General features: G+C 40.6%; 1 protein-coding gene across 1 annotated transcript; it reads right to left on the reverse strand.

The window, feature by feature from the left end:
* Nucleotides 1–23,244: 23,244 nt before the first annotated feature.
* LOC136875437 (methylglutaconyl-CoA hydratase, mitochondrial) lies at nucleotides 23,245–24,360 on the reverse strand. Its single transcript, XM_067148989.2, has one exon. It carries the CDS (start codon nucleotides 24,131–24,133, stop codon nucleotides 23,252–23,254), a length of 882 nt encoding a protein of 293 aa, XP_067005090.2. The 5' UTR covers nucleotides 24,134–24,360; the 3' UTR covers nucleotides 23,245–23,251.
* Nucleotides 24,361–24,651: the final 291 nt, after the last annotated feature.

Genomic DNA, 24,651 nt, shown 5'->3' on the forward strand with positions numbered 1-24,651 from the left:
TAACCTCTTACAAAAACCAAGATATAACTTTTGAATACCAGCATGACATCCGTTCTCCTTTATGGCTGTGAATCGTGGAAGGTCACCAAACACCAACTCCATTTGTTCCTGAGTCGCTGTCTGTGGCATACCATCTATATAAAGTGGCCTGAAGTGATCACAAAGCCGGGCTTGAGTGGCTCAGACAGTTAAGGCGCTGGCCTTCTAACCCCAACTTGGCAGGTTCGATCCTGGCTCAGTCCGGTGGTACTTGAAGGTGCTCAAATACGACAGCCCTGTGTCGGTAGATTTACTGGCACATAAAAGAACTCCTGCTGGACTAAATTCCGGCACCTCGGCGTCTCCGAAGACCTTGAAAAGTAGTTAGTGGGGCGTAAAGCAAATAACATTATTATTATTATTATTATTATTATTATTATTATTATTATTATTATTATTATTATTATTATTATTGATCACAAACTAAAACTTGTGGAAGGAAACAATCAGAAACCCTTTGATGTACAAACAAAGAAAATAAAGTGGGGATGGATAGGATACACATTAAGAAAACAGGACAAAACAGTTGAAAAATCAGTCTTAGAATGGAACCCAACAGCAAATAAGAAGTGTGGAAGACCTAGAAGACTTGGAGGCGAACAATTAGAGAGGAACTAGCTGGAATTGGGAAAACATGGGATGACATGAAAGACCAGGTTGCAGAATGTACAGAATGGAGAGCTTTTCTGGATGCCCTTTGCTCCACGAGGAGAAGTAGGAATGAGATTAGATTACTATTATTGATATTACCATCAGTATTTGTGTTATTTGTAATTATATAACAGATATACCGTTCTAATGGTTAGGTGCTAAGGGCCTTGAGCTAAAAGTTCACCACAAACAAGACAAATATTTGTCTATCAACCAAACAAAACATATTTTGCAACTGAATAAAACTTGAGTGCCATTTCTTTGAATAATGTTTTTTTAAAATCACAGGAATAGAACCAGCTTTTGGGTGGTTAGGCCGTGTGCATTATGCAGAGTTTCGTCCAGACGTGCCATTTGGACTCATCAGCTGGAATGGCACGCCCCTCCACGCTTTTCTTTTTTCACTTATTTGTATTTATGTATAAAATTATAACTACTTTTTCCAAAAAGAGAAATGAAGAGGAACAGCACATAGTTTAAGTTACAAACACAATCTGCAAAGTAGAAGAGCTACTAGCCGATGCTTGACTGCTTTGAAACGCCTTCTGGCAAATTGTGCCCAATGTATATTCTCCTAAAGTAATAACCAGGTTTAAACTAAACCTAGAAACATTTATAAATACATATATATACAACACAATAAATAAATAATTTTTTTTACTATTTGCTTTACGCTGCACCGACACAGATAGGTCTTATGGTGATGGTGTAGGAAAGGGCTAGGAGTTGGGGAGGAAGCGGCCATGGCCTAATTAAAGTACAGCCCCAGCATTTGCCTAGAGAGAAAATGAGGAAACCACAGAAAACCATCTTCAGGGCTGTGGGTATATGTGTCCTCCTACCAACTTTCTGACACATCTATGCTATTTGCTGTGAATAGAAGACCAAACTGCCTCCTGATTCAACCAGCTGACAGAGACATCACAGCATATTATCAGTCTTAGGGTACCACATGATGTAAGAAGTGTTCTCAAGACGCTCATTTGCAAGACATCGAGAAGTTCTTGAGCTTCTCAAGACATACACACTAGTTTTCCATGCCAAGCTATCTCCAAGTATTGGTCTAGGCACTAAGCATTTTGTACCTAAACTGAGGCAAATTCTTGATTGGGCAACCAGAAGTAGGTGAATAATACATAAAACTCAGTGCACAAAGTCAAGTTTAATAACTAGTTCATCTGTTCCCGTCTTCTATAGTCTAAATCACTTCCCATTTTTGTAGATTTTTCCACACCACCTAACTTACACTCCTATAACAGTTTTCCTAAATGCCCTGTGAGAGGGATTTTTCTGTAAAACATCAGGAAATGCTTATCTTCCAGCACAAGTACTGAAGTAAATTCTAGACACTTAATCATTTTCATACGACTAGGGTGTGCCATGCTGGCCCCGTGGTGTAGGGGTAGCGTGCCTGCCTCTTACCTGGAGGCCCCAGGCTCGATTCCTGGCCAGGTCAGGAATTTTTACCTGGATCTGAGGGCTGTTACGAGGTCCACTCAGTCTACATGATTAGAATTGAGGAGCTATCTGACGGTGAGATAGTGGCCCCGGTCTAGAAAGCCATAAATAACGGCCGAGAGGATTCGTCGTGCTGACCACATGACACCTCGTAATCTGCAGGCCTTTGGACTTAGCAGCGGTTGCTTGGTAGGCTGTAGTTCCATAGGGTTAGGTTAGTTAGGGTGTGCCATTCTGTATCTTCTTCCAGTTACCTGGGATCAGCACTCGCACTTGAATTGAGCCCAGTTTTAGGGCTGGATGCCTTTTCTGGCATCAACTGTGTGGAGGGAGTATTCACTATTGCATGTTTCTGTGATGGTTAGTAGTGAAAATTAGTGATGGGCGGTCTGGGACGAGGTCTCGAGATTTCTCAGGATTTCTCGAGACTAGCGCAGGCACTATTTCTCGCGAGAAGTTTCGAGAGATCTCGAGAGCGTTGTCCCCGCATTGTGCGGCGAGCAGCGTGTCGTAGGCCTACAGGTAGTCGGAGCTGAATGTTATTTGTGCCGAGTATGCGAATAGCCAACCACGGACCTTCTTAATTTCGTAAATACGTGTCAAGAAGCAACTAGGGCGTTCGCTTCTACCGAGGTCTATTTTGACGCAGTATAACATAATCATAAATGATACGCATTCTGGCATTATATGCACTGGTAGGTACACGAATGAGTGGTTTAAGTACAGAACCTGACGGCTACTGTAGATACACGTACGTGGATACTAGATGAGTGCATTATTCGAACTCGAGAAGAGGCAAGATGCGTCTTACTGCCTATGCAACCACCATTACGCATAAGTGGAATGTGTAATCTAAAATGGTTCAGTTTGCTCCAGTATTCTTTCGACAGGTAGATGTACGTTGTTATCAGACCCCGCATTCAATAACATCTGACCACAGCTTTTGTTTACCGATATGTTGGTAATGAAGGAAACAATTCCTTACAATGTTATAGAGTATTCGCGTCATAATTAGGTACTTCGATATATGACGGCAAAATGAGAAATTGTGTCTAGTTTTACGCGACAACTTGAATACGGTGTCCAAAACGCAACGTAAGTCGTGGAAGTCGGTTATTTTTAAGAGATGTCACATAGCACAGTACACTGCGTTGCTTATTCAAAAGAAATAAATTACATCGGCAGAAATACTTCTGGGATGATCCGGCATTTACAAACGCATAATATCAATGAAGAGGAATCGTCACAGAACACCCCGGCCCGGTCTGAATCACAAGAAGCTACGGTACCCTGCCGATAACGATTGTGAGGCATTCCGGTCGTTTTACATCCTAATAACAGTTATTAACAAATTATACGAGTTATTCGGCTAAGAAGTTCACCTGACATAATTCGTGAACAGTTTAAGATACTGGCATTCTGTATTCACTTTCGTTAATGGTATTACGGAGCTCATAGTTCAACATGCAGTGCTTTCCTAGGCTTTTGACAAAATTTATCGTCACACACGTTTCCATATGAGAACTGCTGATGATTGTTGTTGTTGGTGATGCCTAGATATTTCACCCAGTCTATAGTCCCTTAGTTGCTGAATAACACTAATACCATACATCTGAAAACTTCAATCCATGGAAAACTATTTTTATGTTTTGAAAGGGATACACACCACTGTATTCCACTATATCACTCTGTAATTCCTTACTTGCTGAATAACACTGGTACAACTGAACACTTCAATCCATGAAAAAACGCTTCTTTGAAAGAGACACATTCGACTGTATTCCACTATATCACTCTCACTGAATACTCCACAAATATGATAAATCACCCCAATGGAACCAGAAGCGTATGAATACGATCCGCCATACACTACATAGAAATTTAAAACACAATATTTGCTTCATCCAAAAACGTATTTATGACGCTGATGATCTCTACAGAAGGATTACATAGCAAACAAGAAACACTGGTTGGAAAAACCTGCTTGAGTCGCATGAGACTACTAATAAATTTCCTACGCGGATTGGCATATAGAGGACACTGAAATAGTAGATGATTCGCGTCTCCATTACGTGTACCGCACGAAAAGTTTGAATCCTGCGTTAAATGGAACCGAAATTTATATTGGGGTGTAAGGGCATTATTAAAACGCAACCTAATGATGTTAGTAATATGTCTTCTGGAATATAATCCTCTCATAAACCATGGTTTTACCGGTATAGATGTTTGTAGATGATAATAAAAGGTACCTTTGACTTGTGCAGTCTGTCTCCATTCATCTTGCCATTCATTACGCGCTGATTGTCTAATTACAACTACATAATCGGAAGAAGGAACAATATTATTAGAATTCGGAACAGGGAGGCGAGAAGCTTGTTTTGCAAGGAAATCCGCGTGTTCATTACCCAAAATACCCACATGTCCGGGTAACCAGACTAATGTTACATAAAAACAGGAATTATCAAGCATATAGAGAAGACTTTTAACATTATATACATACCAGTTATAAGATAGTGCATAGGAGATCAGGAACTGCAACGCGCTTAGCGCATCCGTATATATCGTAACTCGCTTATAGTCATGCCGCTGAACAAAGAGTAAAGCTTGTTGGATAGCAAATAATTCCGCAGTAAAAATCGAACAATCACTAGGTAAACCATATTGTTTCTTAACATTTATTGAAGGTATACAGAAAGCGGCTCCAACTCCAGTGGTATTCTTGGCCCCATCTGTATATATGTCTATGCTTGGAGGGATAGAGGAAAGTTTCAGTCTTTTAGTGGGCAAATGATCTGGCTCCTGTGCACGAATGACGTCAGTGTAGCTACTGCGGGTAGGCCAGATTATCTGAGGCCTGTAATGGGGAACAGAATACGGTAAAGTATAGGGCATTAAAGTTACACTTTGCAGTACTGTACCTTGGATTGATTTTAACGTATCAAAGGCATGATATAGAGCAGGCAGTCTTCGCAAACCTTGACGCCGTCTGGAATAATACTCATAGAGTAGTTGCAATTTCGGAATTAAAGGATGCCTCGTCAGAGAAATTTTTTTAAGTACGGTAAATATTGCATAGCAAGCATTTTTCTACGTACATGTAAGGGAGGTTCGCAAGATTCCACCAAAAGTGCATTTGTAGGCGTTGATTTCAGAGCTCCTATACATGTGCGTGGTGCTTGATATTGACATATATTAAGAGTATTCAAATTCGTACTCGCTGCTAAGTCAAAGAATGTGCTCCATAGTCCAGGATCGATCTTATAGTGGACTTTTACAATGATATTGCCACACACGGATCCGCTCCCCAGTATCTACGGGTGACAGCTTTTATTATCTGTACCGGTATATACTGTTCACTTTTCGAACGTAAGTAGAGAAAATGCTGCTTCCATGTAAGCTTATGATCAATAAATAATCCTAGATATTTATGTTGACTAACTATGGGGATTTCATAATGATCAAAAGAAATACGTGATCGATCATAGGTTCGATGGTGTGTGAAGATCATCGCTCGACATTTAGCGATAGAAAGATGTAATCCATGAGCATCCAACCATGTTATGGTTTCTCTAAGCGTATACACAGTGATGTAGTTGGAACAAAATATTTACAGGAACTCACCTTATTAATTCAGCAATTTCCAAACGGACTCGTATTAGGTGTCAAAATCAGCGGTCTTATGTTTCCGACAAGTTGTTTCATCAGCTGAACGTTTCCCCTTTCGTAGCCATGACTTGACATATGGTTGTGGGTTAAATGTATGCACAGGGGGTCCAACGCTGCTTATGAAAATAAGTAAGCTTGATGTTGCAACCAGCAGCCTATTTCTCTTTTCGGCGTGGATCTCATTGTACACCCATGACGTTTCAGCGCTATGTATAGATATAAGATATTCTAACTGACTGTAAAAATGTTACGTCATTCTAAAGCGGAAAAATATTTTCCGGAACGGCGTTCTGGCCCGTTCCGGTCCAACTAAACCACTGCGTATATATGATATGCTGTCTACAGACCTGTAAATTCTCATGCGTGTAATAAATCAAAAAATCATCTGCGTACGCCTGTATACGAGCATAAGTGAGAATGATTGTTTCGAAATCCTTCATAAATATAGCAAAAATAATGCCGCTCAGTATATCTCCCTGAGGCTAACCTGTACTCGCCTGACGTGGTTGTATTGCATATTGTGCTGTTTTAAAGTACAATGTTTGATATGTAAGTAGTTGTCTAAGAATGATAATAAACCCCTCAGGTATTTTAAGAGTTGCAAGTTTGTTCCATAGGATATTCAGTGGTACAGAATCATAGGCTCTCTGGATATCTAGAAAAACCGCAATCGTGCTGTCTTTCCTGTGACGAGCTAGTAACAAGTCGATAACGAACATATTAAACGCATCATATGAACTACGTCCCTTGAAAAAGGCATATTGATATTGCGGCGTTAGACTATAATATTCCAATGCCCATATAATCCTCCGAAGTAAAATCTACAAAAAGACTTTGCGGATACACGAACCTAAGAGTTCCATTGCGTGATTCTGATCATAGAACTGTATGAAATTTTAAACCTTGTCCCTTAACTGATATATATTATGAGCTATTGCTGGGTTATCACCCAATAATTGCACCAATTGTTTGATAGATTGGTAAATGCCACTTTGTATGTGGTATCTTTGTCTTTGAAACGAAGAAATCGGTTGCGTCGTAGAGGCGCTACTAGTGGAGGCAGGCACGTCTGTGGAAGTCGCGATTCTCTGGCTAGGACTATTAGAAAAAGTTGCCACTCGTGAAGTATCCATCTCCATACTAGGGGTAGCTCGTATCAAATTATAATAACCATCCCGATCATATCCCGCGGCGGGCACACGTCGAGGTGACTGCAAAATTACTTGCGTAAATTTTCTCTTTCGTGGATTCTCCGGTGTAGGAGTCGGCGCCTCCCTGGTTAATGGGGGAAATTTTTGGGAATTGTCATCAGTAGTAATGTATTCAACAGGCTGGACTTTCTTCACAGCGTCCTTGAACGATACGTTATTAGTGCTCATGATCTTTTTAATACGTACTTGCTGCTGGTGTGCTGGGCATTCAGGTGCCCCGGTTAAGTGGGTTCCCTGACAATGAACGCATTGAAGGAATGTTTCTGTACAATTCGCCGTGCTGTGGTGCAGGGCGCAACGCCCACACCTTGAACTTGTCGCCCTACAATGTTTATCCACGTGTCCATATCTTTGGCATTTTTTACAAATGATAGGGGCAAAAACATATGGTTCAACTTCTAAATGTACCTGATACAGTGACACATACTGAGGAAGTTTCTGTGCCCTAAAGACAACTTTAATAGATCCCGTTGGGACATACTGGTTTCCCTCTTGGCTAACAATCCTACGATTCAAACGTTGAACTGATTTTATAGTTACCGTAGACTTTAAATGTTGTAATATAGTGGCATCAGTTAGGGTTTTTTCTACTCCCCTTATAACACCTACGCGTAATACATTGGAGCTGGGTATGTACGCCCGGAGTTTAAGTTCAGCTAATAAGGGATGCTTCAGGAATGAATTGGCTTGGACGGCATATACAAATTCAAGTTGTATTCTGTTTCTACCCTTTCGTGCCAAAGATTTGATTCCCGGGATATTATGCTCATAAAAAGTTCTACCCAAGGTCATGGGATGCATATAACCAACATTCTTTGATGCGGTTGACTCCACGAAAATAATAAACGGGCCATAATGTGTGCTAGGGTAAAATTCCTGTGGTCAGCCTTCGGAACCTGATCACCAAGTTCTTTGTCCGCACACTTATCTTGCCTATCAGCATTATTCATTTTAACACTATTTTCACTTAGGTTATCTTCCGTATCTTGCTCCATTTGAACTGTTTCTTCACGCTCGACTATTAACTTTTAGGGGTCAGGAGCCTCCTCACCTCCACTGCTCGCCGCCATAGCCTACGACTTACACTCGTACTATCACACTTCAAGGACGTCCACGGTACCTCGTCACAGCGATTATCCACTAGACCACACACTATCACTGCTAAAAGGGAACTGGACTGCTGATGATAACTATGAATCTTACACTCGTAGTTACTGGGACGTCGCTTCGCACAGCTCGCAACACACGAGAATGTCTCGAGAGCGTTGCCCATCATCCCTGCTGAAAGAATGGAGTAAAGTCGGGCATTTTAGATTACACGTTCCACTCATATGTAATGGGGGTTGCATATGTAGCAAAGCACATCTTCCCCGTCTCAGGTTCGAATAATGCACGCCTCTAGTATCCAAGTAGGTGTACATCCTATCTACAGTTATTCACAAATTATGCATGATTATTCAGCTACGATGCCCACCCCAAATAAGTCGTGGACGTTTTAAGGTACTGACATTCAGTTTTCACTTTCGTTAATGGTGTTAAGGGGTTCATAGTTGAACATGCAGTACTTTACCTGGCTTTTGACAAAATGTATTGTTTCATACTTTTTCATATGAGAACGTCGTTTCACGCAATAACTGCCAATGATACACTATCAAGTTTACAGTCGTAGTTACTGGTACGTCGCACAGCTTGCACTACCGGAGGATCGGTCGCGAGAATCTCGAGATCTGCGATGTCACTCTCGAGAGTCTCGAGTGAGAGCGTTGCCCATCACTAGAAAAATTGATTATAAGACAGCCATAAACACCGCATCCCCTGAGCTAGAGGAATTAGCCAGATGCAGCCAAAAAATCCCTGGCCCAGCCAGGAACTGAACCCCAGGATTGTCTAAGCAGTCATTATACCGACCATTAAGCCAGACTGTATGGAAATTATAATTATTATCATTCATTCATTAACCCATCGGCGAAACAATTTCACTTCCTTTACTTCAGATAATTTTCAAATTATGCAAAATGTAATTTAATTTGGATTCTCCACTACCATGTGCTGGCATTTTTATCTGGCACCATTTAAAGGCATTTTACACAGTCAGTTCAGTCATCATTTCAGTTTTCGTTGTGACATAATTTATTAAAATCCACAAAATGTTTTCTATGGTTTTGACAAATCTGTGATGTTAGTTATAATGCAGCCTTGCAAAGCTTTGTTGGAAATATTCAAAGAATGTTTTGAAATTACAGTAGCACAAAGAAAATCTTGTCTACATACTGTATCTAGTTTGAGATCAGCATGTGATGATATGGTCCTCAAGTTTGTGTCTTTCTCTTTTCTTCTTTTTTAATCAGTGGAGAAACTGGCTGCTACAGTTCCAGATAGGTCACGTCCACAGTGTAATGGTATTAGCTGCCGTCCTTGGGGATCCGGGTTCGATTCCTAATACTGTCAGAAATTCAAGATTGGCAGGTCTGGTATGCAGTTAAATAGGTACATCCAGCCAGTGGCGAAGATATTATTTAATGAATGGGTAGGCAAGAAATCTTACCTTAAAGTTTTCGGTCTATTTAAAAAGGCGTAAACGTTCATAAGACTGTTCAGTTTAATAGCAGAGAAGCTCCTTTTGTAAACTATGAAGCGAGTTAGATCCAACAACTCAACAAACTGGATATTTTCAAAATCGTCAATCTGAATTTCCATTTGAAAAATTAAGGTGTCAAGAACTTCATATGTTCAAATGTTTAGTGTTTGGAATGTCCTGTCAACATTTATCTCACTATTTATTTTGTGACGTTTTTCAATGCAAGAGACTCCTTTTTTTTCTGATTGTATGAGGATACCAGTAGTTTTCCTAATTTCAATATTACACAGAATTACATCAGATGTGGTTTTATGTTGCAGTAAAACTCAGATATGGTATACCGGTATATAAATAAAAATTTCTCTATAGAGACAGAGCAAATAAATGAATTGGGCCTTCTTGAGTATGTTAAGTAACCTAACAGCAGATTTGTAGAACTCGTCCCAACCCTCATCATTCTCTGCAATGTCTTCAAAAATCTATCTTAGATCATCATAGTGTGAAAATATTGTGTGGACTGCTCTGGAATAAAAGTTCCAAAGCGTAGTGCATGCATGGGGAAGTCTGTATTCTTTGGATTTCAGAAGATGAGCTCTCTTTGAGGATATGCTAAGAATTAATGAAGAGCCTCACTGATTTTATTGTTTGGAACAATGGAGAAGAGCAAGAATTAACTTGTGGGCATAACAGTGTAGAAATATTGCCCTTCGGTAAACCTTTAATGCTGAACACCCCCTTGCTTTCCTGCTATTGTGTAGACTCAATCATAAGTTTGATATACATTATCAATTCCTTCCCACTTTCGCAAAATATCGAGAATTCTGAAAAGCGTAAAGCAGTCTTTATCAGTCAAAACATCGTAAAAGCCTATGAATCTTGCTGTGGTGGTGTTATTATTGTTTTAAGAGGAAGTACAACTGGGCAACCATCCTCCATATAACACTAATCAGAGGGGAAAATAGAAGGGATCCGACACTTCGAAAATGAAGATATCGGTCAAAGAAAGACAAGGGCCACGAAGGGCGTGAAAATGAAAGACTCACTAGCCCTCGCAAACCTAATAGCGTCGGGGTCGGAAAAGAACAAGCGTTGACCAAGTCAGGTCGGATAGGAGAGATGAAAGTGAGGGGCCTGGGACAAGTGGAAGCAATGCCAGGGCTCAGCTAAGGGCCCCGTGGTCGCCAACTCGCGCTCCAGAGTTCAGAGCCCTGGGGCCCCTTTTAGTCGCCTCTTACGACAGGCAGGGGATACTGTGGGTGTTATTCTACTGCCCCCATCCACAGGGGGAGAATCTTGCTGTGGGACCCTGTTTTGAGCAGAACCAGAATTTTACAGACTTGAGATCTATTTAATACATCCAAGGACTCATTCACCTGAATACAAATAAAATCACAAGTGCTGAACTCTACTTTGATTGTCTCCTGAATTATGGCAGTTACAGACTCAATTCATTTGGTATTTCGCTTGCTGTGCTTTTAAAGTGGTGGTGCTGATTATTGTTTTAAGAGGAAGTACAACTAGGCAACCATCCTCTATATAACACTAATCAGAGGGAAAAATGGAAGGGGGCCGACACTTCGAAAAATGAAGATATCGGCCAAAGGAAGACAAGGGCCATGAAGGGCGTGAAAATGAAAGACTCCCTAGCCCTCGCAAACCTAATAGCGTCGGGGTCGGAAAAGAACAAGAGTTGACCAAGAGAGGTCGGATAGGATAGATGAAAGTGAGGAGTCTGGCACAAGTAAGTCGAAGCAACGCCAGGACTCAGCTGAGGGCCCCGTGGTCGCCAACCCACGCTCCTAAGTTCAGAGCCCCTGGGGCCCCTTTTAGTCACCTCTTACGATAGGCAGGGGATACCGTGGGTGTTATTCTACCGCCCCCACTGTGCTTTTAAAGCCCGACATGGAATGGAGATGATCTTGCATGTACTGTTCCTGTTTTGAAAGATCTAAAATGCTACGTCTCCCTTCAAAATCCAAGCTCCTGTTTCCCAAGAAAACACACATCAACAAGTCTCTCAACAAACTGATTTTGTTTCATGACTTCGTTATGTTTAATGGCTTGAATTTTTGCATCTTCAGATTTCTATCCTCCTGCATCCTAGTAAATGGAATCTCTCTTCATTCTGAATATGTTTATTTGAATTCTGATGCTTCTCTGCTTTTCTAAGAAAGTTTGTTTGTAACAAATACCCCATTTAAATAAAGGCCATTCCTTTTCACCACCAAATAAAACACATACAGAACAAAAAAGCTGCTTGCTTTTGGAACAGGCTGTTAACCACGAATATCGTGTTACCATGAAAATTGAAATTTTCTTGCTACTTTACTGTCAAAATATTTGATACCTAAATTAGGCATACATATTTTGTTTTTGGTTTTACACTTCTCTCTGGTAAGTTCAAGAAGAGAACGGTTTACATTTTAAAGGGTTCAAAAGACTCGTAAAGTTCCCAAAGGGGCCTACTTCACTCATTATTTGAATGCAAATTTCAACCAGCCTGCTTTTAGTTGCAGATAAATTTTTTCACTCATTCACGGGTAGTTTGACCAATCACTCAATTCAAAATTAAGCTCTTAACAAATGAACAATAATAATAATGTTATTTGCTTTACGTCCCACTAACTACTCTTTTACGGTTTTCGGAGACGCCGAGGTGCCGGAATTTAGTCCCGCAGGAGATCTTTTACGTGCCAGTAAATCTACCGACACCAGGCTGACGTATTTGAGCACCTTCAAATACCACCGGACTGAGCCAGGATCGAACCTGCCAAGTTAGGGTCAGAAGGCCAGCGCCTTAACCGCCTGAGCCACTCAGCTCGGCAACAACAAATGAACATGCTGGTATAAATTTTTACTTCATCTGCACCTTTTTTTTTCTGGAGTTTGTCTTATGCAAAAATAACAGAAACTCCTAACAATGTATCTTTAACCATATCTGCGCAACCATGACATGAGAACGGACATGAATCGTGTAGCAACAAAAGACATCAATTTAACTGAAAATGAACTGACCATATAAAAGGCCTTTCAGTTTCTCTGCACATCAGTTTCAATGTTCCGTTTTACTTTACCAAAGGGCAGAGAACCCAAAACTCTACTTTGCTACCATTTGCCGAGTTTTTATAATTTTATCAGGTAAACACTGAATGTATCACATGACATTAAGAGTGTCTAATGGACTTCTTCCTACCCTTCAAAAATCTGACTAACTCTGCCAAGATTGAAACGGTGACCTTGGGACCCAGAAGTTGATATACTATTGAATTACTTAATCTTAGCAGACTGTGAGCCAAGGTCAAAGCATCCTCTACCTTGATCATTTAACTCCAACATGCAGACGACATTCTGCCCAGTACAGAAGCAGACAAACTATTTTGAATGTATTTGATCAAGCATGTACCAATATTAACTTAGAACTTTACATTAACAAAACACAAATTCTTTGCCTACTTACACTAAACTCCGAGACAGTTTCTTTCATCACGATCAAGGGTAAGACTCTATACAATAATATCAAATACTTATCTTAGCAGCCACTTCTCAACAAATGTTAGGATACAAACTGAAACGAAGTACAGCAAAGGCTTGGATTGAGAGCATAATTAGTTATGTAAACATGCTTGTAATCAAAAACACTCATGTATCAAAGCAAATTTTCCCATAAGAAAAAACTGAAACACAGATGATTCGTTCCACAACCCAAAAATATGCATCAATATAAAATGATCCACACAGTAGCAACTTTCCTACATAGAAAATATCCCGCTATCTGCTTTACGTCGCACCGACACAGATAGGTCTTATGGCGACGACGGGACAGGAAAGGGCTAGGAGTGGGAAGGAAGCGGCCGTGGCCTTAATTAAGGTACAGCCCCAGCATTTGCCTGGAGTGAAAATGGGAAACCATAGAAAACCATCTTCAGGGCTGCCGATAGTGGGGTTCGAACCTACTATCTCCCGAATACTGGATACTGGCCGCACTTAAGCGACTGCAGCTATCGAGCTCGGTACATAGAAAATATGGCCGGTACTTTGATACTCTCACAACTCCTTTCGATGTATCCAAACACTTTAAGTTCTTTTTTAATATTGTGCAAATAGTTGATGTAGACTTTATGTAAAAATCTTGTGATATCAGGCACATGCATACCTTGTTTGTACTTTTTGATAATTTATAACTGTTAAGACTCTTCAGTATGGCTTTGGTGGTGGGACCTAGTGTTAACAGTGCACTTTGTCTTCTCATATAGGCTAGAGCAATTCTGTTACTTTCATTGACCTGTCTCAGCCTTATCCTTGGCTTTGACAATATAAAAGTGACGGAGGTATGAGCGATGCTAGTAATGCCATTCCTTATGCAGCCAGACCCTGCTATGAATGGTGTGAAAATGCTGCTCATAGTATCAGTTGGTGCATGCATTTCAGTGGGCTTGGCAGAGTGATATGTAATAGCAACTTCTTGCTCAGTGAGGAAAGCAACGGAAAACTCTCACTCCTCATTTTCCTAGTATGTCTCTTCAGTGATGCCTAGGCCCCCTATGACAACTGATGGAACCAACCTGAGGGCTGAGGACTGGACTGAACCTTCATGCAGGCTCTTCAGTCTGCTGAAACTAAATTTTAAATTACCTGAAAGAGAAAACGTATGGTAACAGTATTTAACAACTTAATTAGAATGACATGTTTTATTCATTTTAAGAACATCAGATTCCATCAAATCATACTCAGATATATACAAATAAATATTTATGCACCCGGAACTTATCTTAATGATGCCCTCCTCCAACATATATTGTGAGGTGTTTCAAACAATAGCAACTTTCCTACATAGAAAACATGGCCGATACTCTCACAACTCCCAAACACCTCGCAGTATATGCTGGAGTAGAGACAAAGGAAGACATCATTAAGCTAAGTTCCAGATTTCAAGTTCCTAGGTATTTTCATTAAGTTGTTCCTTTTTCAAGTTTAATACTGTCACCATATTATGTTTTCTCTTTCAGGCAGTTTACACATTTATTTACTAAAACTTACTGAAAGTTAGTTTTCACAAACTGAAGAACCTGACAGTTATAAACTGAGTCAAAACTGAAAAGAGATGGTTGTGTTCTCCCCAAGACCTTTTTACATACCGCCCAGCTAACATAACCTAGATATGTGCTCGTTACATAATATTAATATATACACTGAGCGGCACGAAAAACGCAACATCCAATACATGATGTGTAATTATCTATTTAATCGAAGTGAAGCACTTCAACCATTGTTTTAGACGGGGTATGCTATTGGCGTTGCTTTGCGAGTAAACAATGAAGGGTTGATTGCTTATTGCACTAGCCCCAATTGTTTTTTCCCGCACAACCTGGAAAACACATCGCTGGATGTGAGCCAATAATGATTTCCCGCTCTTGTAGCGCTTATTGTTGTACCTTTAATTGTTCCCCTTTCAATCAGTCGTGTTTGTAGGATCTTTCTGCGATTCTCTTAATCAGCTTTCTGGAGTAAACATGCCGTTAAGCCCTGAACAAGCTGCAAAAGCTGTTGCTTTGGTGGAAGATGGTCGCAGCATGCATTACATTGCAGAAGTGTTGAGTACTACACCTTCTACAATTTCCAGAACCGTACGAAGGTACAGGGAAACTGGAGGCTTTGCAAGGAGACCAGGATCAGGCCCAAGAAGAGCAACATCGGAGAAAGATGACCGCTTCTTACAACTTCAAGTTCTCCGCAACCGTCACACCACCGCCACTGAAGCACGAAATTGACTCTACCAAGTTCGAGGGGTCAATGTTAGTGGGAGAACCGTTCGAAGAAGACTAGAAGAAGTCAATCTTCAGTTCAGAAGACCTGCTACAGGACCAGAACTAACCAGAGAGCATCGCAGAGCTTGACTGCGTTTCGCAAGGGAATATCTTGGCTGGACATTACAACAATGGGGATCAAGTGTTGTTCACAGAAGAGTCGCGATTTGGCCTCCGATCACCTGACGGAAGAGAGAGGGTCTGGAGAAGGCCAGGAGAAAGGTATTCCCCTTGCATATTCTCATCCAGGACACCTTTTCACGGTGGTTCTGTGATGGTGTGGGCAGGAATCAATACAGCTGCAAGGACGGATTTAGTCTTCGTGGAGCATGGGAGCCCTACCGCACATCGGTATGTGGAGGAAATCCTTCTGGAGCATGTTGTGCCTTTCACGCCATTTATTGATGATGGTTTTACACTAATGCACGACAATGCACGTCCACATGTTGCGAGAATTGTGCAACAGTTCTTGAATGAGATTCATGCTATGGTTTGGCCTGCTCGAAGCCCCGATTTGAACCCCATTGAGCATGTTTGGGACCAGCTGGGGAGAAGAGACCGTCAGTGCTATTCAGAGATCCTACAGGACCTACGGAACGCCCTCCTGGAAGAATGGGAGATGATTCCTCAACAGAACATTACCGCATTAATCAGGAGCATGCCTAAAAGGTTGAATGCCGTCATTGCTGCAAGAAGTGGCAATACACGCTTTTGAAGATGCGAACAGAGGTCCCCGAGACAGTCTCCGAGGTCTGTGAAGTGAAAGTGTGAAGTGTGTAACATTAAAACCTTTATGAGCTTACTCAAAATTTCCTTGAAATATGCATATGTCGCTTAATTTGTTCAATTTGTTTATAACCATCTTTTCGTTGTTAGACCGTTAGATGGGACCGTACCACAATATTCCATCATAAGATGGTGGATTAGTGTCATAAATTTAGAATAAATTTCAGTTTTTGAAAGAAATTGAAGTGTTGCGTTTTTCGTGCTGCTCAGTGTATATTGGAGTCACTGTACGCTCCAAATTAAAATGTAAATACAGTTTATTTAAATGATAGATAATTATTGACAGCATAATTACATCAATTACATAGGAGTTTGAATATTTAGCTTGACTACAGTCCCAAAATTTAATCCAGCCCAGCTGAGACACAACAACAAGAACTTTACTAAGGTCCTAACTTATAATCAGAATAAAAAGGATTGGCCTAATCTACAGAAGGCACTGATAGATGCAGCTACAGAAACCATCCTTGCAACCAAAAGGAGTAAACACCTATGGTGGACGCCAGAATGTGATAAGGCAATAGAGAGAAGGCAGGCATGGGTGAAATGGAACTGCAAGAAAAGCACGGAAAATCATACAGCCTTCCTAACAATCAGAAAGAACACCGCCAAAACCATCAGAAATGCTAAGAGGTAATATAACAACGAAATCATAGATCAGGCAGAGAAATATTTTCAAAGGAACAACACCAGTAACCTACACAAAACTCTCAAATCTCAGACAAACGCTTACTCAGCCCCAACACTTCACCTTTGAGGACCAGAAGGAGTACTGAAAATTAACAATGAAGATTGCACTACCGGCCTTGCAGAATAATTTGATGGCCTCCTCAAAGCATAAGAACCTGAGGAAAAAGTATAATTTAAATACAAGAATGTTATTAACCCTGACTTCTTTCCTCTTACCAAAGAGGAAATCAAACAGATCATCTCTGTACTGAAATCAAACAGAACAGCAGGTTAAGATGGCATCATTGCAGAATTATGGAAACATGCAGATGAGTCAATTGACAGTATCCACAGGATTATAACTGACATCTGGACGACGGAAACACTACCAAGGGATTGGACTTCAGCTATCATCCAGCTGCTACACAAGAAAGGAGACGAGACAAGTTAGACCCTAACAACTATAGAGGGAACTCTCTCCTAACAGTGACTTACAAAATCTTCTCCAAAGCATTGCTTAAAAAAGTGGATTCCCAATTAGACTACTGCATAGGAGAGTACCCAACTGGATTTAGAAAGTCAAGGTCATGCACAGAGCAGATTTTGAACCTCAAAACTATCTATCTACAAAAATCTCAGCACCTCACCCAATGTAGAAATTTTCGTTGACTTGCAGAAGGCCTACGACTCAGTAGACAGGCAGTCCCTCTTTGAGACAATAACTGAACTGGGATTAGATAAGAAGACTTTGAATCTTGTGAAGGCACTAACAAACATCATGTCCAAAGTCAAATTCAGAGGGGTACTATCAAAAGGCTTTGAGATCAAAACAGGTAAAAACTAAGAAACAATGATAGGTTTTGGTCCACCCAATCAATACACATCATACACACGATGAAGTTCGTAAATTGTACTATCAAAACAGGTGTTAGACAATCCTGTTTAACTGTCTGCTGGAAAAGGTCATTTGGTAATGAACGAACACAGGAGCTGACAACTCTGGATTAAAAATCGTCTTAAAACAAAAAAAAACAAAAAAAAAAAGGACAAGTTAACAGTCACTTGCTCAGCCTTTGCAGATGACCTCGCACTCTTAGCTTCAAGTATGAAAGAAGCTACATACCAGCTATCCTTCCTCAAACATATAGCAGCTAAAGTAGGGCTGAAGATAGCTGTCAACAAAACTGAGTTTCTGACCGACATCAAATAAGCATCCAACTTCATTTCTTTGGGGGACAAAATAATATGAAAGCTCAACTCATTCAAATATCTTGGAGAATGGATAACTCCAAATATCATTGAGGACCTTGCAATGAAGAGTAGATGCACCAAATTAGAAAGAGCTTATCATATTTGTAAGATCATCATCATCATTTTCCTATTTCCAGCTGACACCGGGTGGGAGCAAATACGATTCCTCTTCACTTTGTTCTGTCGTTCCACCATTCTTCTTCCGACACGATGTTCCAATCCATGTTTCGTTGTAAGAATCTTAAACTTAGACACTACAATACCATAGTAGGACCATCTGAACTGTACACCTCAGAATGCCCAAACATGACCCACTCAGAAAACTGGAACTGAAAGAGCAAAAGATCCCCAGAAGGATTATTGGGTCCCATTAAAGAAGGAGATGGTACAGAATACGGCACAACAAGGAACTGTACAGTAAAATAGAGAGCATTACAACAGCTATTAGGAAGAGAAGACTAATGTTCTATGGTCACACAGTCAGGATGGATAGCCAGAGACTCACTTCAAGGACCCCCCTGTGGGTGGGGGCGGTAGAATAACACCCACGGTATCCCCTGCCTGCCGTAAGAGGCGTCTAAAAGGGGCCTCAGGGGCTCTAAACTTTGGAGCGTGGGTTGGCGACCACGGGGCCCTCAGCTGAGTCCTGGCATTGCTTCCACTTACTTGTGCCAGGCTCCTCACTTTCATCTATCCTATCCAACCTCGCTTGGTCAACTCTTGTTCTTTTCCAACCCCGACCCTATTAGGTTTGCGAGGGCTAGGGAGTCTTTCATTTTCACGCCCTTCGTGGCCCTTGTCTTTCTTTGACCGATATCTTCATTTTTCGAAGTGTTGGATCCCTTCCATTTTTCCCTCCGATTAGTGTTATATAGAGGATGGTTGCCTAGTTGTACTTCCTCTTAAAACAATAATCACCACCACCACCACTCACTTCAAGGATCTTCAACACTGTATCTAGAGGGAAAGCAACAAATGCCAAATGGACGAAGTTAGTTCAGAAAGATCTACAATACATGAACATTGTTCACACCGACATTTACAACTGACATATGTCCAGAAAATTAATCAAGACATTTAACTCTCTCCAATCACTAATAGCTAAATCACCATCCAGGAGTAGGAGTGAAATGGACTCAAGAAAGAAAAGATATCCGTAGCGCTAAAATGAAGGAATTTTGGGCTAAGAAGAAGAAAAAAGCTCACCAGAGTTAAGAACCCGGTTTTACATGATTTTGAATGAACATTAGGACACTAGAAGTCCAAAATACTCTGTTATGTCTTGTTCGCGATAACACTAAAATAGTTCAGTTTTGCATTTACTGTTTACCTGTCTGATATTACTGCCAATGCCTTGAGGGAAATAAATTGAAATGTTATCATATTCATTTTTACGTAGTATTCCCGCCCGGCTACTAATTCCTGCCTTCCGACTGACGAAAATTTCTGGGGAGAATACTGGATGGCTTGAGATATTAACCCCCCACAAAGAAAACTTTTTGATATTTCCTTCTTAACTTTGACCGTAATCATCTCCTTCTTATTGCCTTCTTCTTCAACAGTTTTCTTCACGGGATCCATTGCTGTAGTAAAGTTACCAAATAACAGTCGCTACAGTTTAACAGCAAATAGAAAATGCTTTATGCACACATGTGATTACAATGTACAGTACATGTATGCTCGTATGGATGTTGACTATTATGAGCAGGCACACTAACTAAACTTGAGGAAGGGAGAAGATTACCACAAACCACACGATGTGCGAGAACCCATACCATCCAGAACAGTGTTCTCCCCAGAAATTTTCATCAGCCGGGTACCAGGAATGAGTAGCTGGACGGGGTAAACTATGTAAAAAATAAAATTTCAATTTATTCCCCTTTGGGCATTATAGTATCAGGCAGTAAACATTAACTGTATAATTCAACTATTTTAGTGTTATTATCACGAACAAGACATAACAGAGTATTTTGAACTTCTAGTGTTCTACAGCTTGTTCATAATCATGCAACACCAAGCCTTACCACTCGGTTACTGTAGAGTGCCATACGGGTTTAAAACGTTGTGCGGAATTGAGTACTCGGATGAGATTCCACGTTACTCCAGACACCGCTTGCACACAACACAACGTGATAGTCAAGCTAAAGATTTATACTCTGATCTAACTGATGCAATCATGCTGACAGTAATGAAGATTTATCATTTAAATAAACCGTTTTACAGCATTAAGTTTTAATTTGGAACACCCAATGACTCAAATATGCATTAAAATTAAGTAACTAGCCTATATTTACGTTATGTTAGCCAGGCGGCCTGTAAGAACGGTAGGGCAGTGCGCTCATTAAAGAGGTCCTAGGGAGAACTCTGCAAAACCATCCCCTCGTCATGGGGTACAGAAGCGTCTCACATGGGTACCTCTGCTTAATGCCCATCACAGGTGGTGGTGGTGGTGATTACTGTTTTAAGAGGAAGTACAACTAGGCAACCATCCTCTATATAACACTAATCAGAGGGAAAAATGGAAGGGATCCGACACTTCGAAAAATGAAGATATCGGCCAAAGGAAGACAAGGGCCACGAAGGGCGTGAAAATGAAAGACTCCCTAGCCCTCGCAAACCTAATAGCGTCGGGGTCGGAAAAGAACAAGAGTTGACCAAGATAGGTCGGATAGGATAGATGAAAGTGAGGAGCCTGGCACAAGTAAGTGGAAGGAATGCCAGGACTCAGTTAAGGGCCCCGTGGTCGCCAACCCACGCTCCAAAGTTCGGAGCCCCTGGGGCCAATGCCCCTGACATGAATGTTGATTATGTAAGAGAAGCCACGCTAACTGAACTCGAGTATGGGAAAAGATTACCCACAATCCCACAGCTTGAGGAAAAGGGAAACAATTGACTGGGTTGTGATTACGTGATATTCAGCAAACAGATCAGTACTACACGTAGTACCTTGCTGGTTTTTCAAGTTGGATTTCATTTCAAATTGTTTACTTGTCTTTCAAAATACTCACAAACCAACGTTTTATTATATTGCCTCAGGTGCACTAGTGCGGCATTGTCATCCCCTCAAAAATGAATTTTACAACTGTGACTTCAGTGTCCTGACCAAGCTATATTTACAATGCCATAGTAATACCAATACTTAGGCCTACTTATAAATGTGAGACAAAGAATACGTAGAGCAGACACTTAAAATAGCTGACAAAATAGCAACAGCAATGTCTTTCAAGAATTCTTAAAGGAAAATGGCAGGAACATCAGTCATCAATGTCTTGAACATGCTAAGTTGTGAACACTTGAATTAAAGCACCAGACACTCATGAGCGACTGAATAAGAGACAGCTGCAATAGTTGGGAAATGATGCTGTGCTCAGCCTGGCGAATGTAACAGGAGGGCATGGCATGCAACAGCAAGGATGTCAGACCTGGTACGAGCATACGAGCAGTATGAGTAACATTTGACTACAGGATGGGTGAGACATGAGACCTCGGCTCACTTGATCACGGTCAAATTGTTGGCCCTAGACACATGGGCCATTCTATTTCTGAAGTCATGCAGGTGCTGGGCTTTCCAAGGGCCACTGTAGGAAGAGTGCGTTGACAGTATGCGGATGCGGGCAAAACCACCACTGCCAGGGTCAATTTTTTTGTCATGGTGAACAACGCGTTCATTACAGGTCACCTTTGGCTAGCTCACATCATAAGAGCAGATAGATGAGCCCCAGTGCAGCAGATCACTCGTTAATTCAATGCTGGACAAACATGACTTGTGAGTAGCCATACCATCCAGAACCATCTCCTCGCCATGTGGTACAGAAGCAAGTGTCCCACGAGAGTACCTCTGCTCAACATCCGTCACAAGGCACAATGATCGACGTGGGGAAAGGAACACCACCACTGGATGCTCGAAGCATGGAAAGGTCAGCTGGACAGATGAGTCAAAGTACCAGTTGGTACACACCGATGGCCGGGTATGTGTGTTCCATCAACCATATGACAGCAGAGTACAGTTCAGGCTGGTGGTGGTATCCTCTGTTCATGTGGGATGTAATGGGACACCTGCGTACATCTGACCGCGTACCTCACCGGCAAACATTACAGGAACCTGCCGGGAGATCGTGTTCACTCCTTTGTCTCCAGCACCCTGCGGGCAATCTGTACCTACAGCAAGACACTGCTCCAGTACAACGCTCCTGAATTGTGGTTGACTGGTTCAATGAGTACTCCATGGATGTGAAAATGCAGAACAAGAAAGTCAAGGGGAAAGTAAAAAATAAATCAACAAAATAACTGCAAATAATGTGAAAAATTGGTAGAAAGAATTCACAAACATAAGATTAGGAACATGGGAAGAGCATTTTAAGAGGGTTACACCAAGTAATCATCACCACCATCATTATCATCAATGCTAGTAGTTTTTCTTTTGAGTGTATTGGAAAAAGTCTATGTCTGAGCTGAGATTCAAATTCAGTCTCCAAATATGAAAGCTTCTCAGTCTCGTGGAACATGTAAATATGTCCTGCAATGAAACAGATTTCTGGACAATCCTTGAATTTCCCATTTTTAATATTCTAGTAAAATAACCTAAGTTAAAAGGAGTACATTTGGAATAAATGCATTACCAGGTTCACATTCAGACATTTTCTAAAAAAAAATTGCAATAGAAAATGTCAATATTCCCAAGAATGTTTACTAAATAAATTTTTAATCAGAAACAGGAGTAGTTCAAATCTGTTCTATGCTGTCTTTTAGTTTTGTTTATGAAACTGCAGTTAATAAATTGACTAACTGTTCCTAACCACAAAATGTAATTGCAGGTCTAATATGATTGTAATATCTTGGTGAGGCATAGTTTATCTTCCTTCTTTGGCAAAAATGTGATGTGATTATAACTCATTTAAAATAAGTGAAACCTTGTAATGCACTTAAACTGTGGTTCTATGCACACATACATAGTATAGTTAGGCCTACACAGATGTATAAATACTTATGAAAAGGTACACAATAAAACAATTATATTCCCTACTATACAAGTAAAAAAATAAACTTATCTTTCCAGAAATAACACAATAGCAAAAATATAAATCACAGATCCAGATCACAATATATTTTAGTCTTAAACCACAGTACCAGAATTTCATTTATTCACCAGTATATCTTGGAATTCTTTTCTCACTGAAAGCAGCCAACCCTTCGAGTCTGTCCTTAGTTGGTATCACCTGAGCATAACAGGCTTGTTCAATGACATAACCAGTGTTAAGGTCAACCTCAAGACCCTTGTTTATAGCAAGCTTGGCCATTCTCACAGCAACAGGTCCATTAGGTACTATTTCTCTGGCAATTCCCAAAGCTCTTTTATATGCAGCATCTCCAGCTTCATTCTGCTGCATAACATGATTTACTATATGCATATTAAAGGCTTCTTTACCATCCAATACCCGTGCAGTAAATATCAATTCCTTGGCAATAGAAGGGCCAACTAGTCGAGGAAGCCTCTGGGTACCACCTGCTCCAGGTAATATGGCAAGTTTTGTTTCAACTAAACCTAATTTTGCATCACTTGATGCCACTCGAATGTCACAGGCTAAAGCTAATTCCAAACCTCCACCCAGTGCAACACCATCGATTGCAGCAATGACTGGCATAGGTAGATTTTCTATAGAAGTAGCAAGAGACTGCAACTTCGATACATACATGTTAACTTCCAAAGGGTTCATTTGTAACCTTTCCTTCAGATCTGCCCCAGCACAAAATATACCTGGTACCATGCTTCTCAAAATAACAACGCGTGCTTTTGTATGACATTTTATGTCTTCCAGAGCATTTGCTATGTCAGCAGCTAAAATTTGTCCCAAAGCATTTTTCGCTTTAGGCCGATTCAAGCCCAGAACAACAATGCTCTGATCGTTATCGACATGATGCACAACTAAATCCTGATAGGTTTTGGAAGCTGAACTACAAAATAACTTCGGCCTTATACTAAATGCTAATTTTGTGCACGTAATTAATCGATGAACAAGCATTTTTCGCTCGATTCCAGAGTTCAAAACAGATGACAGCGAGCTTAAAACACTTACACTGATAATTCCACGATAAAAATACTCTAATAAAAAAACAGCTGAACTTATCAGTCTCAGTGATGATAAATTTGTTAGATTGATGTAACCCGAGATGTTAGCACCAAAGTCTCGAAGAGTGTATGTAAAACCTCATTGCATTTTATGTAAACACCTCACCAGCGTTCTAGCACAGTCTATTAATAGATTAATACTCCAGACTATACTGTGGTTCTGTTCTAACCAAAGAGAATAAGTTCTAACTAAATAGTCTCATGCTCATGTTTACATCATCTCATACAAAGAGAGATCTCATATAAAATATGTAAACAAACGAATATTTCCAGCTAGTCCATTTTGTCAAAGACAAAGAACTTCCTCCAACTGATCTACTATATATACGTATATAGAGAATAATGCATAAAAATGTTCAGGAAAATATTATAACAAAATGAATGAATAAACTGATTCGGAATACAATTTTT

Source organism: Anabrus simplex, chromosome 6 (assembly GCF_040414725.1).
Source record: "Anabrus simplex isolate iqAnaSimp1 chromosome 6, ASM4041472v1, whole genome shotgun sequence".
NCBI lineage: Eukaryota > Metazoa > Arthropoda > Insecta > Orthoptera > Tettigoniidae > Anabrus > Anabrus simplex.